General features: G+C 38.2%; 1 protein-coding gene across 3 annotated transcripts in view; it reads left to right on the top strand.

Annotated features, from left to right (window-relative positions):
- USH1C (USH1 protein network component harmonin) overlaps positions 1-20,013 on the top strand; it is a 393,388-nt gene that overhangs the window by 286,061 nt on the left and 87,314 nt on the right. The window contains exon 18 of one of the 3 annotated variants that reach the window (XM_053720653.1): positions 12,084-12,140. The exons of the other annotated variants lie outside the window; for them this stretch is intronic. Within the exon in view, the coding sequence (XP_053576628.1) occupies positions 12,084-12,140 (57 nt within the window). The remainder of the gene's footprint in view (positions 1-12,083; positions 12,141-20,013) is intronic. 3 annotated transcript variants of the gene reach the window in all.

Below are 20,013 nucleotides of genomic sequence, written 5' to 3'. Positions count from 1 at the left end.
CCTGTGGTATTCTGACAGTTGTGCTACATATCAGTGATAGAACAGATGTAAAGGATACACAAATTTGAACTGGAATTTAGAGTAAAAATTTATTATCAACAAGGCCAAAATAAGGCCTCTCTCAAGATACAGTTTCTTCTTTTCCTATTTTTTCAAAAAATTAACATATAAGCTAAACAGCCACCTAGACAAGTTATAACACGCAAAAATAATTACTGTAAGATTTAGCTGTAACAGTATTGTATCTTTAATTCAATAACAGCTAAACAAACAAAGGGTATTGTATGTGGGTAATCTGAATCAAGCCACATTTATGAGGTGAATGTCAGGTGATGTCACACAGACTTAACCTGTAAGCACACTTGCCAAAATAAGGCAATCACTAAATCGCCTATACAAAAACAAGGGGAAAAAAATAAAACAATACAAAATAAATTCATTACAGTTTTACAACAGTCAAATATAAGACTCAAAATCAAAAAATTTTTACACCAAACACCCTAAGATGTGGATCAAACAACAGGTCAATTTAGATCATATATGTTAATAGATATTAAAACCAGAAATTGATACATAATATACAAAGAAAAAAGAAAGAAAAATTATATTGCACCAAGCAAATTCCAGTTCAATTAAGTAAATCCAATCCTTCATCCTAAAATGTATACGTTTTACAGCTGCAAATAAAGCATAACATAGACCCTGTGTACCATTTGGAAGCTAGTATTATAATTATTTTAACAAAATCTGCTATCAAACCTATTGGTATTATTATTAACTGACTGCACTTGAAATAAAAGTGACAAAGACCTCTAGGCACCATCAGTATTACATGCCTTAATAAGTTGTAAAAGATACTCTAATTTAATTCCTGGCTCATATATCTCTACCCATAAGACATAAAGTCTAAAAGTATTTTATGAGATATTAGGACACTCACAGAAGCCTAATAACCAACGTATAATTTATTACATTACCAGAGAGTCTGAAGTCTAATATACTAAACCAGACCGGAGTAGAGGGTCTGGAAAAAGTCAATTTGACAACTATTATACCAGACATTCCATACGCCAAACCTGAATTACACATTTGACTAGCCTAACCACAAACCCAGCAAGTACTGTATACAGCGCCTAGGTGTGAACTCATTGTGAAGCACCCCAATCCACCCCCAGCGTATGATACAAAATATAAACAAGTACCTATATATATATACAAATTAAGTGGGACCCACTAGAGGTGCCCCCTAGAACAGTATAACTAGGTTGCCAATTGACGATTAGCCAATATTTACAATCCAGTTCCTATGTGTTTTTAAAGCACACACATACATATATTGATTTTATAGTTATTGTTCAATAAAAGTTATGTTTTAAGTAAATCCTTTTTGAATAGAAACTTTTTTGGTCCTGAATGTGAGTTCATTATTGTCCTTTACTCAAATCAGGGACGGGAGTGCTACTCAAGTGCACTATTTCAAATATTAACCCTTAAACCTAAGTCTAACACTAACCCTAACACCCCCTAACTTAAATATAATTTAAATAAATCTTAATAAATTATTCCTATTTAAAACTAAATACTTACCTATAAAATAAACCCTAAGATAGCTGCAATATAACTAATAGTTACATTGTAGCTAGCTTAGGGTTTATTTTTATTTTAAAGGCAACTTTGTATTTATTTTAACTATTTAATAGCTACCTAGCTAAAATAAATACAAATTTACCTGTAAAATAAAACCTAACATAAGTTACAATTACACGTAACACTACACTATAATTAAATAAATTCCCTAAACTAAATACAATTAAATACAATTAAAAACAATTATCTAAAGTACAAAAACCCCCACTAAATTACAGAAAATAATAAAATAATTACAATTTTTTTAAACTAATTACACCTAATCTAATCCCCCTAATAAAATAAAAAAGCCCCCCAAAATAATAAAAAGCCCTACCCTATACTAAATTATGAATAGCCCTTAAAAGGGCCTTTTGCGGGGCATTGTCCCAAAGTAATCAGCTCTATTACCTGAAAGAAAAAGTACAATACCCCCCCACACACCCAATCCCCCCTTAAAAAAACCTAACACTAACCCCTTGAAGATCACCCTACCTTGAGACGTCTTCACCCAGCCAGGCCGAAGTCATCCACGAAGCGGGGCAAAGTGGTCCTCCAGACGGACAGAAGTCTTCATCGAAGCTGGCCAGAAGAGGTTCTCCAGATGGGCAGAAGTCTTCATCCAGACGGTATCTTCTATCTTCATCCATCCGGTGCGGAGCAGTTCCATCTTCAAGACATCCGACGCGGAGCATCCTCTTCATCCGGAGTCTTCTTGAACAATGACGGGCCCTTTAAGTGATGTCATCCAAGATGGCATCCCTTGAATTCCGATTGGCTGATAGAATTCTATCAGCCAATCGGAATTAAGGTAGGAAAAAACCTATTGGCTGATGCAATCAGCCAATAGGATTGAAGTTCAATCCTATTGGCTGATCCAATCAGCCAATAGGATTGAGCTCACATTCTATTGGCTGATTGGATCTACAATCATTTTCCCGGATATTTGTTCTGAAAAATTCAGCCAAAACAAATGATCACAGCTTCACACCTATAGTAGCTGCTCACAGAGCACTTACTCTGCATTATCAGGAAACACCTATCAACCTGTGAGTAGTAACAGGAAGGCAGAAACCACTTGTGAGGATTAGCGGGATTTGACACAGCTGCAGTAGTTTATATTTAAATGGATAGAAAAAAATTAAAACATACATGGATTTGTTTATATTTTAGATAGAAGACTTTTTGCATTATATGTTTTTCAGGGGCATATGCACATATGCTGTGAGAGCTCCATGCACTAGCATTAAAACCGCACACTTTCTCAGCGAGTCAGCAGTGGCTTGTATGTCACAAATTAAGTCTGATGCAATACACCACCACCAACTCTCTGAACAGGCATTGTGTTATATCCTGATACTCTAGTCCACTGGTTTTCAAACCTGACCTCAGACCTCCCTAACAGGCCAGATTTTGAGGATATCTAAACTGGAGCACATGTAAATAATCAGCTAATTAGTAAACATGGTTATTTTACCTGCTCTCAGCCAAGGTAATCCAGAAAAACCTGGCCTGTTGGAGAGGCTTGAGGACAGGTTTGAAAACCAGTGCTCTAGACACATATAGCATATGCGTGTTTGCCATTGAAACTTATATATTTTACTGGAAGTATTTTTACAAATTGAAGTTTTTTTTGCAAAGTGTTTCTATTTAAATGTGAGTGCACTTATAGACATATCAGTTTTGATCTTTCTATCCTTTTAAATTAAAAAAAAAGCTTTTATTTCACTTTTTCATGTAAAAAATAAATCAATATCATATAGATATATAGATTGACAAAACATTTTTGAGTACAGTGCAAACATTAAAGGGACACTGAACCCAAATTTTTTCTTTTGTAATTCAGATAAAGCATGCATTTTAAGCAACTTTCTAATTTACTCTTATTATCAATTTTCTTCGTTCTCTTGCTATCATTATTTGAAAAAGAAGGCATCTAAGCTTTTTTTTTGTTTCAGTACTCTGGACAGCACTTTTTTATTGGTGGATGAATTTATCCACCAATCAGCAAGGACAACCCAGGTTGTTCACCAAAAATGGGCCGGCATCTAAACTTACATTCTTGAATTTCAAATAAAGATACCAAGAGAATGAGGAAAATTTGATAATAGGAGTAAATTAGAAAGTTGCTTAAAACTTCATGCTCAATCTGAATCACGAAATAAATTTTTTGGGTACAGTGTCCCTTTAAGAGAAGTGCTCTCTCAGGAACGAGCAACAGCTCAGTAACTTGTTCTATGGTGATTTGCCACCTGGGAGCAGCTTCTTTTAGCCCAGTTGTGCTTTTCACAGAGAAGAACTTTCCTGAAGTATATCAGTCTGATCCCAGCTAACAAGGCCAGTCCATCCCTGAAATACCAGGCAATTCTCCTCTGAACAAGGAACATGGCAACCCCAGACGACTCCCAAGTGGTAACCGGGTGACACTTTACATACTGTATGCAATGCAGTGTCTCAAGGGTGGTGGTGGGAAAAATAAGCAATTTTTTCTGTGTCACATTTTGTTTTGAGGCACCTCCTGTTGGGTTTTGATGATGTATTATCCTTATTTAGTTTGTTTATTTACAGGTACATTACAGGAAAAGCAGGCAAAAGAAAGAAATCATGTTTATTACATTACTTATGTTTTAAAGGGAGAATTAATTTTGAGTTTAATACACTTTTGAATTTAAGGCCAGTGTTTCCTCTAAGGCCAGTTTTGTGAGCAACTCAGCAGTGAAACAGTTAATTAGAGCAATTAGCAAACCTACACAATACAGACTGCAAGATGTGGTTCCCTTATTAAATCTTTCACTGCTGAGCCGCTCACAAAACTGGCCTTAGAGAGAACACTGCTTCAGGCATATTAAAACCAAATAAAAGTTTGAATAGAATTTAAAGAATTCTGTGTCATTTTTTCATTTTTACTGTTCTGCATTAAGCCTTATTTTTTCTCCCCCAGAAGCCACCTGCTTTATAAAGAGCAGCTGTTGCGCAGCTTTCTCATGGTCTGGCTGTAGGCCATCAGCGTATGTTCAGCGAAAATCTTTTCACTGTTTCATGGACACATCCATGATTTGAAACACATGCAGCAAATATCTCCCAGCTAAGTGAACCGTGGGTTCTTTCTCTGTATGGTTGTTTGATTTTAAAGACACATAGAATTGTTAGGTTTTGTGCTTTTTAATAAAATAAATAAGCAGGTACCAAGAAAATGAGTAAATGTCTCCTGTCTACAGCATTTGGCTAATTTACGCACCAAACAAATATCTGTGCAAATATCGACATTTGTGTGTGCCAATTCTACTCTAATAAATCTGACACCAAATTTAACAGAATTCCGAAGAAAACAGCCATTTGTATCACTTACCAATGCCAAATTGTGAATTTTTGAGCGTCCCTACATTTTATACGATAATGTGCAAGTTCCATAAGAAATAATTACTTTAGTGCTTCAGAATTTTCCAGCACTATACAAGTAAATGATAATCAGAATACCTAACTTCTTGGGGCCTATTTATTAAATGCCTGTCCGACATGATCCGATCAGTGAATCATGTCCGACAGACATCGCTAAATACGGAGAGCAAAACGCTCTCCGCATTCTGCATTGCACCAGCAGCTCTTGTGAACTGCTGGTGCAACGCCGCCCCCTGCAGATTTGCGGCCAATCAGCCGCTAGCAGGGGGTGTCAATCCACCCGATCGTATTTGATTGGGTTGATTTCAAGCGATCTCTGTCCACCTCCTCAGAGCAGGCGGACAGGTTATGGAGCAGCGGTCTTTAGACCGCTGCTTCATAACTGGTGTTTCTGGCGAGTCTGAAGGCTCGCCAGAAACACAGCCCTTCAAGTTCCATACGGAGCTTGATAAATGGCACCCCTTGTCTTTCATGCTATTTCACCTTGTTTTACTATGCAGTCCAATTTCATTCATAGGGGCCCATTTATCAAAGCCCCAATCTAGATGCATTCTCTGCAGTCAATACGACGCAAATCTACATTCGATGGTCTTATTTATCAACACATCTGTCAAACTCACGCGCGTCAAGTCCAGCGTGAATAGCAACAGACAGTTGATAAATAAGAGGCATCGTTGTTGAGGATATCCTTATTTATTAAATCATCTGATATATGATATTTTCACGTAGATTAAAGTTTATTCGTATTTCTAAAAATTGTGATATGCTTATCTCATGTTTTTTTTAAGGATTACTAATGCTAATTAATACTAATGACTGTTTGTGACAAAAAACAGCATACAATTCAACCTTTCTGTGTTATCACACAAACCCTTTTCTAATACCGTAACATCTCATTGATTTCTATAGCATTTGCATGCTGAAAGGTGGCGGAACTAAAGTTACGTACACTGCGTCGGAATAGACTCAAGCGTACGTGTTGAATGGTTGATACATTTCTAATTTGGGTGCATAGAGTCGTATATGAGGGCGGATTACCAGTGATACTCTGAAATAACGCAAGCATTGATTTGCGTCAAAGTGATCTCGTGGGAGTGAATGTTTAGTCGGACTGTTCTACATTTTACAATGTTGATGCTGTGTTAACTACAGTGTATCAATTTAGCATCTAATTTGACGTGGAATTACAGCGTATTCACAGTTGAAGCTTTGATAGATGTACCCCATAGTATCAGTATAAATATTTGCCATTAACAGTTTATAACTTTTAAAGCACAAATCCAATAAGGCTAGATCCTTTCTCAATACTCCATCTAGACAGCTCATACAAGAGTTTATAATGGCAGCTCCTAGTAAACAAAATAAAATGTGTGTATGTGGTTATCTGCTTGTTTTTCACTTGGCTTCCAACCTTCAGAAGAGTGATCATCATGGAAAAAAAAAGAAAAATGTAAGCGCATACAGGATGTGAGTACGTGTTGAGAGCAAGGAGCTCTGATTCTGGAGTTTATTTGTGTTTCATAAAAAGGAAAATATATTTAAGATCCGGTGTGATGCTGCGTTTCAAAAGAGGAAACTGTCAATCACAGAATAATATAAAATAATTGGAAACTTGTTTATTTTATTTTGCTAAAACAAATAGTTAAAAAAAAACACACAAAATGTTGACCATTATGTACAAATTGTCAGTGATTTATTTTTGTATATCTTATTAGCTATATGAAATAAAAAACCACAATTGCTTGTGTTAAAGGGACATAAAACACTTTGGCCTAGATATGGAGTTTGGCGGTAGATGGGCTGTTAACGCTCCGCAGGCTTTTTTCTGGCCGCACCATAAAATTAACTCTGGTATCGAGAGTTCAAAAAAATGCTGCGTTAGGCTCCAAAAAAGGAGCGTAGAGCATTTTTTACCGCAAATGCAACTCTCGATACCAGAGTTGCTTACGGACGCGGCCAGCCTCAAAAACGTGCTCGTGCACGATTCTCCCATAGGAAACAATGGGGCTGTTTGAGCTGAAAAAAAACCTAACACCTGAAAAAAAGCCGCGTTCAGCTCCTAACGCAGCCCCATTGTTTCCTATGGGGAAACACTTCCTACGTCTGCACCTAACACTCTAACATGTACCCCGAGTCTAAACACCCCTACCCTTACACTTATTAACCCCTAATCTGCCGCCCCCCGCTATCGCTGACCCCTGCATTATATTATTAACCCCTAATCTTCCGCTCCGTAAACCGCCGCAACTTACATTATCCCTATGTACCCCTAATCTGCTGCCCCTAACACCGCCGACCCCTATATTATATTTATTACCCCTAACCTGCCCCCCACAACGTCGCCGACACCTGCCTACACTTCTTAACCCCTAATCTGCCGAGCGGACCTGAGCGCTACTATAATAAAGTTATTAACCCCTAATCCGCCTCACTAACCCTATCATAAATAGTATTAACCCCTAATCTGCCCTCCCTAACATCGCCGACACCTAACTTCAATTATTAACCCCTAATCTGACGACTGGAGCTCATCGCTACTATAATAAATGGATTAACCCCTAAAGCTAAGTCTAACCCTAACACTAACACCCCCCTAAATTAAATATAATTTAAATCTAACGAAATTAATTAACTCTTATTAAATAAATTATTCCTATTTAAAGCTAAATACTTACCTGTAAACTACATCCTAATATAGCTACAATATAAATTATAATTATATTGTAGCTATTTTAGGATTAATATTTATTTTACAGGCAACTTGGTAATTATTTTAACCAGGTACAATAGCTATTAAATAGTTAAGAACTATTTAATAGTTACCTAGTTAAAATAATTACAAAATTACCTGTAAAATAAATCCTAACCTAAGTTATAATTAAACCTAACACTACCCTATCAATAAATTAATTAAATAAAATACCTACAATTACCTACAATTAACCTAACACTACACTATCAATAAATAAATTAAATACAATTGCTACAAATAACTACAATTACATAAACTAACTAAAGTACAAAAAATAAAAAAGAACTAAGTTACAAAAAATAAAAAAATATTTACAAATATAAGAAAAATATTACAACAATTTTAAACTAATTACATCTACTCTAAGCCCCCTAATAAAATAACAAAGACCCCCAAAATAAAAAAATGCCCTACCCTATTCTAAATTAATAGAGTTAAAAGCTCTTTTACCTTACCAGCCCTGAACAGGGCCCTTTGCAGGGCATGCCCCAAGAAAATCAGCTGTTTTGCCTGTAAAAAAAACATACAATACCCCCCCCAAAATTACAACCCACCACCCACATACCCCTAATCTAACCCAAACCCCCCTTAAATAAACCTAACACTAAGCCCCTGAAGATCTTCCTACCTTGTCTTCACCATCCAGGTATCACCGATCCGTCCTGGCATCCGGTGCTGAAGAGGTCCAGAAGAGGCTCCAAAGCCTTCCTCCTATCCGGCAAGAAGAGGACATCCGGACCGGCAAACATCTTATCCAAGCGGCATCTTCGATCTTCTTCCATCCGGTGCGGAGCGGGTCCATCTTGAATCAGCCGACGCGGATCCATCCTCTTCTTCCGGCGTCTCCCGACGAATGACGGTTCCTTTAAGGGACGTCATCCAAGATGGCGTCCCTCGAATTCCGATTGGCTGATAGGATTCTATCAGCCAATCGGAATTAAGGTAGGAATATTCTGATTGGCTGATGGAATCAGCCAATCAGAATCAAGTTCAATCCTATTGGCTGATCCAATCAGCCAATCAGATTGAGCTCGCATTCTATTGGCTGTTCCGATCAGCCAATAGAATGCGAGCTCAATCTGATTGGCTGATTGGATCAGCCAATAGGATTGAACTTGATTCTGATTGGCTGATTCCATCAGCCAATCAGAATATTCCTACCTTAATTCCGATTGGCTGATAGAATCCTATCAGCCAATCGGAATTCGAGGGACGCCATCTTGGATGACGTCCCTTAAAGGAACCGTCATTAGTCGGGAGACGCCGGAAGAAGAGGATGGATCCGCGTCGGCTGATTCAAGATGGACCCGCTCCGCACCGGATGGAAGAAGATCGAAGATGCCGCTTGGATAAGATGTTTGCCGGTCCGGATGTCCTCTTCTTGCCGGATAGGAGGAAGACTTTGGAGCCTCTTCTGGACCTCTTCAGCACCGGATGCCAGGACGGATCGGTGATACCTGGATGGTGAAGACAAGGTAGGAAGATCTTCAGGGGCTTAGTGTTAGGTTTATTTAAGGGGGGTTTGGGTTAGATTAGGGGTATGTGGGTGGTGGGTTGTAATGTTGGGGGGGGGGTATTGTATGTTTTTTTTTACAGGCAAAAGAGCTGATTTTCTTGGGGCATGCCCCGCAAAGGGCCCTGTTCAGGGCTGGTAAGGTAAAAGAGCTTTTAACTCTATTAATTTAGAATAGGGTAGGGCATTTTTTTATTTTGGGGGTCTTTGTTATTTTATTAGGGGGCTTAGAGTAGGTGTAATTAGTTTAAAATTGTTGTAATATTTTTCTTATGTTTGTAAATATTTTTTTATTTTTTGTAACTTAGTTCTTTTTTATTTTTTGTACTTTAGTTAGTTTATGTAATTGTAGTTATTTGTAGCAATTGAATTTAATTTATTTATTGATAGTGTAGTGTTAGGTTAATTGTAGGTAATTGTAGGTATTTTATTTAATTAATTTATTGATAGGGTAGTGTTAGGTTTAATTATAACTTAGGTTAGGATTTATTTTACAGGTAATTTTGTTATTATTTTAACTAGGTAACTATTAAATAGTTCTTAACTATTTAATAGCTATTGTACCTGGTTAAAATAATTACCAAGTTGCCTGTAAAATAAATATTAATCCTAAAATAGCTACAATATAATTATAATTTATATTGTAGCTATATTAGGATGTATTTTACAGGTAAGTATTTAGCTTTAAATAGGAATAATTTATTTAATAAGAGTTAATTAATTTCGTTAGATTTAAATTATATTTAAGTTAGGGGGGTGTTAGTGTTAGGGTTAGACTTAGCTTTAGGGGTTAATCCATTTATTATAGTAGCGATGAGCTCCGGTCGTCAGATTAGGGGTTAATAATTGAAGTTAGGGGTCGGCGATGTTAGGGAGGGCAGATTAGGGGTTAATACTATTTATGATAGGGTTAGTGAGGCGGATTAGGGGTTAATAACTTTATTATAGTAGCGCTCAGGTCCGCTCGGCAGATTAGGGGTTAATAAGTGTAGGCAGGTGTCGGCGACGTTGAGGGGGGCAGATTAGGGGTTAATAAATATAATATAGGGGTCAGCGGTGTTAGGGGCAGCAGATTAGGGGTACATAAGGATAACGTAGGTGGCGGCGCTTTGCGGTCGGCAGATTAGGGGTTAATTATTGTAGGTAGCTGGCAGCGACGTTGTGGGGGGCAGGTTAGGGGTTAATAAATATAATACAGGGGTCGGCGGGGTTAGGGGCAGCAGATTAGGGGTACATAAGTATAACGTAGGTGGCGGTCGGCAGATTAGGGGTTAAAAAAATTTGTTCGAGTTGCGGCGATGTGGGGGGACCTCAGTTTAGGGGTACATAGGTAGTTTATGGGTGTTAGTGTACTTTAGGGTACAGTAGTTAAGAGCTTTATGAACCGGCGTTAGCCCAGAAAGCTCTTAACTCCTGCTTTTTTCCGGCGGCTGGAGTTTTGTCGTTAGAGCTCTAACGCTCACTTCAGAAACAACTCTAAATACCGGCGTTAGGAAGATCCCATTGAAAAGATAGGATACGCAATTGACGTAAGGGGATCTGCGGTATGGAAAAGTCGCGGCTGAAAAGTGAGCGTTAGACCCTATTTTGAGTGACTCCAAATACCGGCGGTAGTCTAAAACCAGCGTTAGGAGCCTCTAACGCTGGTTTTCACGGCTACCGCCGAACTCTAAATCTAGGCCTTTGTAATTACAAAAGTTTCTGCAGTCTTACAATAATTAAACATGCTAGCTGAGTGTGCAATTGTTTTGAATGCATTACTACATTGTTTGCTGCAGCTGTTTTTCAATAGTCAAACCCCACCCACCACTTGCCTTATATGGAAGAGCCAATCTGTACACGGTCTGCTACAGTCATTGGGGCATATTTATTAAGCTCCGTATGGAGCTTGAAGCCCTTTGTGGCTCGCCGGAAACAGAAATTTTCTAAAGACCGCTGCTCCATAACCTGTCCGCATGCTCTGAGGAGGCAGACAGAAATCATTTAGATTGAATACGATTGGGTTTATTGACACCCCCTGCTAGCAGACGATTGGGGACGAATCTGCAGGGGGCGGCATTGCACCAGCAGTTCACAAGAACTGTTGGTGCAATGATAAATGCCGAGAGCATGTCTGCTCGCACCATAGTAAATAGGCCCCATTGTGTTTGCAAAGCTTGCAACGTTCCTTCTCTGATGACCTTTGCTGAAGTCAGTTACAGATATGTAGAAGGGTTAGGCTGATGTGTATACTTCTCAGATATGGAAAACTCTCACAATGTTTACATTTAAATTGTAGGAAAGGGGGGATAAATAATGAAAGTGTACTGTAAAGTTGTTTTACTGTGCATAATTAAACAAATGTTTCATGTTCCTTAATGGGACAAAACCCCACATTTTTTCTTTCATGATTCATATAGATCATAACATTTTAACAACTTTCCAGTTTGCTTCTATTATTAAATTTGCTTCAACATCCTTTATTAAAGAAGCAGAAATACATTACTGGGAGCTAGCTAAATACATGAAAATGAGCCAGTAACAGCAGGCATATTTGTGCAGCGACCAATCAGCAGCTAGCTCCCAGTGTTGCATTGCTGATCTTGAGCTTACCTACGTATATTTTTCAACAAAGGATACCAAGAGAACAAAGCAAATTTGATAAAAGAAGCACAATGGAAGGTTGTTTAAAATAGTATGCTCTGTATCATGAAATGAATATTTTGGGTTTCATGTCCCTTTAAGTTTGGAAATATTTTTAGATTGATGATCGTTTGTTTGCTTTAAATGAGTTCAAAAGATTTTGTTGCTCAGGTTGTGAGAAATACTTCCAACGTCAGCAAGATTTCATCTACTTCCAGCAATACTTTGGTATGTGTAGATTTTGACATGGATTTTGGTGAATTGTGATTGCAGTGGTTTTAGTGTGTTTTTTTGCATGTTAAATACATTATAACTGTAGGGTCACGTGTCATTTTAGTGTATCAGCATGCAAATAAACCAATTTATTCAATCTTACAATCGTCACAGTTTTATGCTGCTTTCTCTGTACTATATATATATATATTTGAAGTGTTTTTGTAACAATGTATAGTTTTGCTTATTTTTAAATAATTGTGCTGATTTGCATATTCCTAACCAAGCCCCAAAGTTTTAGATGTACATGGATGTCTACAGACTCTTAGCTGTGTAATGGGTCTTTTCATATGCAGGGAAGGGTGCAGGGGGAGTGTCTGCTTTTCTAGCCCCTTTCAATGGGTGTTCCAGCCTAACCTCATCAGCAGTGCTAAACTGGGAGCTTCTAAATAAGTTTTGAAAATGTTTTATACTGGATTTTTAGATCAGTATTTGTGCATATTCTTCTTTATAGTAGTGTCCAGTGAAAGATTCCCCCCCCCCCCCCCGCTTTTCTCTGTTTTGTTTATTCAAGTAAAGAACTAGCTGCCATTCACATGAATATTGGCAGCATATTTTTTCTAAAAGTAAAAAAACTCCATGTATCATCTGATTAAAAACGTTTTAAAATGTCAGGCAAAATACTCATATAGGGGGCGAGTTATCATGCCCCCGAATGGAGCTTGATGCCCCTGTTTCGCTCGCCGGAAACAGCAGTTATGAAGCAGTGGTCTTAAGACCGCTGCTCCATAACTGGTCCACTGCCTCCGAGGCTGCGGTCTGCAATCCTATACGATCGGGCTGATTGACACCCCCTGCTAGGGGCCAATTGGCCTCGAATCTGCAGGGGGCGGCATTGCACAAGCAGTTCACTAGAACTGCTTGTGCAATGATAAATGCCGACATCGTATGCTGTTGGCATTCATCGATGTCTGTTGGACATGATCCACTGAGTGGATCATGTCAGACAGACCGATGATAAATCGTCCCCATAGACTGGAACAAATAGGCTCTACAGCATTATTCATAAAAATACAGCTACTTTTTCCCTGTTTGTCTGACACATTTCAGTGGAGTTGCACTGCCTTACTCAGAAGACTTCTTTGTGAAGAAACTACCGGCTAGATTTGGAGTTTTGTCGGTAACGACCCGAAAAACTAACGCCGGCTTTTTTCTGGCCGCACCATAAAAATAACTCTGGTATTGAGAGTCCACATAAAGGCTGCGTTAGGCTCCAAAAAAGGAGCGTAGAGCATTTTTAACGCAGCTTCAACTCTCAATACCAGAGTTGCTTACGGACGCGGCCAGCCTCAAAAACGTGCTCGTGCACGATTCCCCCATAGGAAACAATGGGGCTGTTTGAGCTGAAAAAAAAACCTAACACCTGCAAAAAAGCCGCGTTCAGCTCTTAACGCAGCCCCATTGTTTGCTATGGGGAAACACTTCCTACGTCTGCACCTAACACTCTAACATCTACCCCGAGTCTAAACACCCCTAACCTTACACTTATTAACCCCTAATCTGCCGCCCCCGCTATCGCTGACACCTGAATTTTATTTTTAACCCCTAATCTGCCGCTCCGTAAACCGCTGCTACTTACATTATCCCTATGTACCCCTAATCTGCTGCCCCTAACACCGCCGACCCCTATATTATATTTATTAAGCCCTAATCTGCCCCCCCCAACGTCGCAGCCAGCTACCTACAATAATTAACCCCTAATCTGCCGACCGGAGCTCACCGCTATTCTAATAAATGTATTAACCCCTAAAGCTAAGTCTAACCCTAACACTAACACCCCCCTAAGTTAAATATAATTTACATCTAACGAAATTAATTAACTCTTATTAAATAAATTATTCCTATTTAAAGATAAATACTTACCTGTAAAATAAATCCTAATATAGCTACAATATAAATTATAATTATATGATAGCTATTTTAGGATTTATATTTATTTTACAGGTAACTTTGTATTTATTTTAACCAGGTACAATAGCTATTAAATAGTTAAGAACTATTTAATAGCTAAAATAGTTAAAATAATTACAAAATTACCTGTAAAATAAATACTAACCTAAGTTACAATTAAACCTAACACTACACTATCAATAAATTAATTAAATACAATTCCTACAAATAAATACAATTAAATAAACTATCTAAAGTACAAAAAATAAAAAAAGAACTAAGTTACAAAAAATAAAAAAATATTTACAAACATAAGAAAAATATTACAACAATTTTAAACTAATTACACCTACTCTAAGCCCCCTAATAAAACAACAAAGCCCCCCAAAATAAAAAATGCCCTACCCTATTCTAAATTACTAAAGTTAAAAGCTCTTTTACCTTACCAGCCCTGAACAGGGCCCTTTGCGGGGCATGCCCCAAGAAGTTCAGCTCTTTTGCCTGTAAAAAAAAACATACAATACCCCCTCCCAACATTACAACCCACCACCCACATACCCCTAATCTAACCCAAACCCCCCTTAAATAAACCTAACACTAAGCCCCTGAAGATCTTCCTACCTTGTCTTCACCTCACCGGGTATCACCGATCCGTCCTGGCTCCGATATTTTCATCCAACCCAAGTGGGGGCTAGACATCCACTGAAGAAGTCCAGAAGAGGGTCCAAAGTCTTCATCCTATCCTGGAAGAAGAGGCGATCCGGACCGGCAACCATCTTGATCCAAGCGGCATCTTCTATCTTCATCCGATGACGACCGGCTCCATCCTGAAGACCTCCACCACGGACCCATCTTCTTCCGGCGACGTCCAACTGAAGAATGACGGTTCCTTTAAGGGACGTCATCCAAGATGGCGTCCCTCGAATTCCGATTGGCTGATAGGATTCTATCAGCCAATCGGAATTAAGGTAGGAATATTCTGATTGGCTGATGGAATCAGCCAATCAGAATCAAGTTCAATCCGATTGGCTGATCCAATCAGCCAATCAGATTGAGCTCGCATTCTATTGGCTGTTCGATCAGCCAATAGAATGCGAGCTCAATCTGATTGGCTGATTGGATCAGCCAATCGGATTGAACTTGATTCTGATTGGCTGATTCCATCAGCCAATCAGAATATTCCTACCTTAATTCCGATTGGCTGATAGAATCCTATCAGCCAATCGGAATTTGAGGGACGCCATCTTGGATGACGTCCCTTAAAGGAACCGTCATTCTTCAGTTGGACGTCGCCGGAAGAAGATGGGTCCGCGGTGGAGGTCTTCAGGATGGAGCCGGTCGTCATCGGATGAAGATAGAAGATGCCGCTTGGATCAAGATGGTTGCCGGTCCGGATTGCCTCTTCTTGGACCCTCTTCTGGACTTCTTCAGTGGATGTCTAGCCCCCGCTTGGGTTGGATGAAGATATCGGAGCCAGGACGGATCGGTGATACCCGGTAAGGTGAAGACAAGGTAGGATGATCTTCAGGGGCTTAGTGTTAGGTTTATTTAAGGGGGGTTTGGATTAGATTAGGGGTATGTGGGTGGTGGGTTGTAATGTTGGGGGGGGGTATTGTATGTTTTTTTTTACAGGCAAAAGAGCTGAACTTCTTGGGGCATGCCCCGCAAAGGGCCCTGTTCAGGGCTGGTAAGGTAAAAGAGCTTTTAACTTTAGTAATTTAGAATAGGGTAGGGCATTTTTTATTTTGGGGGGCTTTGTTGTTTTATTAGGGGGCTTAGAGTAGGTGTAATTAGTTTAAAATTGTTGTAATATTTTTCTTATGTTTGTAAATATTTTTTTATTTTTTGTAACTTAGTTCTTTTTTATTTTTTGTACTTTAGCTAGTTTATTTAATTGTATTTATTTGTAGGAATTGTATTTAATTAATTTATTGATAGTGTAGTGTTAGGTTAATTGTAGGTAATTGTAGGTAGTTTATTTAATTAATTTATTGATAGTGTAGTGTTAGGTTTAATTGTAACTTAGGTTAGGATTTATTTTACAGGTAATTTTGTCATTATTTTAACTATTTTAGCTATTAAATAGTTCTTAACTATTTAATAGCTATTGTACCTGGTTAAAATAAATACAAAGTTACCTGTTAAATAAATCTAAATCCTAAAATAGCTATAATATAATTATAATTTATATTGTAGCTATATTAGGATTTATTTTACAGGTAAGTATTTATCTTTAAATAGGAATAATTTATTTAATAAGAGTTAATTAATTTCGTTAGATGTAAATTATATTTAACTTAGGGGGGTGTTAGTGTTAGGGTTAGACTTAGCTTTAGGGGTTAATACATTTATTAGAGTAGCGGTGAGCTCCAGTCGGCAGATTAGGGGTTAATAATTGAAGTTAGGTGTCGGCGATGTTAGGGAGAGCAGATTAGGGGTTAATACTATTTATTATAGGGTTAGTGATGCGGATTAGGGGTTAATAACTTTATTATAGTAGCGCTCAGGTCCGCTCGGCAGATTAGGGGTTAATAAGTGTAGGCAGGTGGAGGCGACGTTGTGGGGGGCAGATTAGGGGTTAATAAATATAATATAGGGGTCGGCTGTGTTAGGGGCAGCAGATTAGGGGTACATAAGGATAACGTAGGTGGCGGCGCTTTGCGGTCGGCAGATTAGGGGTTAATAAGTGTAGGCAGATGGAGGCGACGTTGAGGGGGGCAGATTAGGGGTTAATAAATATAATACAGGGGTCGGCGGTGTTAGGGGGAGCAGATTAGGGGTATATAAGGATAACGTAGGTGGCGGTCGGCAGATTAGGGGTTAAAAATATTTATTCGAGTGTCGGCGATGTGGGGGGACCTCGGTTTAGGGGTACATAGGTAGTTTATGGGTGTTAGTGTACTTTAGAGTACAGTAGTTAAGAGCTTTAGAAACCGGCGTTAGCCCAGAAAGCTCTTAACTACTCACTTTTTTCCTACGGCTGGAGTTTTGTCGTTAGATGTCTAACGCTCACTTCAGAAACTACTCTAAATACCGGAGTTATAAAAATCCCATTGAAAAGATAGGATACGCAATTGACGTAAGGGGATCTGCTGTATGGAAAAGTCGCGGCTGAAAAGTGAGCGTTAGACCCTATTTTGAGTGACTCCAAATACCGGCGGTAGCCTAAAACCAGCGTTAGGAGCCTCTAACGCTGATTTTCACGGCTAACGCCAAACTCCAAATCTAGGTCTACATGATTAGTAGGTTGTTAGTTCCCCTCCTACTCTTGTTATGAGTTGCTTTCTGAAAACTATTATTAAAATATATCTATTATTAATACATATGTGACTATTATTTATACATGTGACTATTATTAATACATATGTGACTATTATTTATACATGTGACTATTATTTTTACATATGTGACTATTATTAATACATATGTGACTATTATTTATACATATGTGACTATTATTAATACATATGTGACTATTATTTATACATGTGACTATTATTTATACATGTGACTATTATTTATACATATGTGACTATAATTTTTACATATGTGACTATTATTTATACATGTGACTATTATTTAAACATATGTGACTATAATGTTTACATATGTGACTATTATTTATACATGTGACTATTATTTAAACATATGTGACTATTATTTATTCATATGTGACTATTATGTATACATGTGATCATAATTTTTACATATGTGACTATTATTTATACATGTGACTATTATTAATACATATATGACTATTATTTATTACATATCTGACTATTATTTATACATATCTGACTATTATTTATACATATCTGACTAATATTTATACATATGTGATTATGATTATACATATCTGACTTATTTATACATATCTGACTATTATTTATACATATGTGGTTATGATTATACATATGTGACTATTATTTATACATATCTGATTATTATTTATACATATGTTACTATTATTTATACATATCTGATTATTATTTATACATATCTGACTATTATTTATACATATGTGACTATTATTTATACATATCTGACTAATATTTATACATATGTGATTATGATTATACATATCTGATTACTATTTATACATATTTAACTATTATTTATACATGTCTGATTATTATTTATACATATGTGACTATTATTTATACATATTTGACTATTATATATACATATCTGACTAATATTTATACATATGTTATTATGATTATACATATATGACTATTATTTATACATATGTGACTATTATTTATACATATATGACTATTATTTATACATATATGACTATTATTTATACATATGTGACTATTATTTATACATATATGACTATTATTTATACACTAGTACTAAAGCCTGTGTACACGGGCCATTTTTTGCAGTACAGCAGTCCCACCCCTTGCTGTCTCCCCCCTCTCTTTTGCTCTCTCTTCCCCCCTCTCTTTTGCTTTCTCTCCCCCCTCTCTTTTGCTTTCTCTCCCCCCTCTCCTTTGCTCTCTCTCTCCCCTCTTTTGTTCTCTCCCCCCTCTTTGGCTCCCCCCCCTCTTTGGCTCTCCTCCCCCCTCTTTAGCTCTCCCCCCCCCCCTCTTTGGCTCTCTCCCCTCTTTTGCTCTCCCCGCTCTTTGGCTCTCCCCCCCTTTGGCTCTCCCCCCCCTTTGGCTCTCCCCCCCCTTTGGCTCTCCCCCCCCCCTTTGGCTCTCTCCCCCCCCCCCCTTTGGCTCTCTCTCCCCCCTCTTTGGCTCTCTCCCCTCTTTTGCTCCCCTCTTTTAAATACTAACCTAAGTTACAATTAAACCTAACACTACACTATCAATAAATTAATTAAATACAATTCCTACAAATAAATACAATTAAATAAACTATCTAAAGTACAAAAAATAAAAAAAGAACTAAGTTACAAAAAATAAAAAAATATTTACAAACATAAGAAAAATATTACAACAATTTTAAACTAATTACACCTACTCTAAGCCCCCTAATAAAACAACAAAGCCCCCCAAAATAAAAAATGCCCTACCCTATTCTAAATTACTAAAGTTAAAAGCTCTTTTACCTTACCAGCCCTGAACAGGGCCCTTTGCGGGGCATGCCCCAAGAAGTTCAGCTCTTTTGCCTGTAAAAAAAAACATACAATACCCCCTCCCAACATTACAACCCACCACCCACATACCCCTAATCTAACCCAAACCCCCCTTAAATAAACCTAACACTAAGCCCCTGAAGATCTTCCTACCTTGTCTTCACCTCACCGGGTATCACCGATCCGTCCTGGCTCCGATATTTTCATCCAACCCAAGTGGGGGCTAGACATCCACTGAAGAAGTCCAGAAGAGGGTCCAAAGTCTTCATCCTATCCTGGAAGAAGAGGCGATCCGGACCGGCAACCATCTTGATCCAAGCGGCATCTTCTATCTTCATCCGATGACGACCGGCTCCATCCTGAAGACCTCCACCACGGACCCATCTTCTTCCGGCGACGTCCAACTGAAGAATGACGGTTCCTTTAAGGGACGTCATCCAAGATGGCGTCCCTCGAATTCCGATTGGCTGATAGGATTCTATCAGCCAATCGGAATTAAGGTAGGAATATTCTGATTGGCTGATGGAATCAGCCAATCAGAATCAAGTTCAATCCGATTGGCTGATCCAATCAGCCAATCAGATTGAGCTCGCATTCTATTGGCTGTTCGATCAGCCAATAGAATGCGAGCTCAATCTGATTGGCTGATTGGATCAGCCAATCGGATTGAACTTGATTCTGATTGGCTGATTCCATCAGCCAATCAGAATATTCCTACCTTAATTCCGATTGGCTGATAGAATCCTATCAGCCAATCGGAATTTGAGGGACGCCATCTTGGATGACGTCCCTTAAAGGAACCGTCATTCTTCAGTTGGACGTCGCCGGAAGAAGATGGGTCCGCGGTGG

The sequence above is a fragment of the Bombina bombina genome, chromosome 7 (assembly GCF_027579735.1).
Source record: "Bombina bombina isolate aBomBom1 chromosome 7, aBomBom1.pri, whole genome shotgun sequence".
Classification (NCBI taxonomy): Eukaryota; Metazoa; Chordata; class Amphibia; order Anura; family Bombinatoridae; genus Bombina; species Bombina bombina.
Note: the sequence above shows the minus strand (reverse complement) of the source record. Positions and strands in the feature narration are given on the sequence as shown.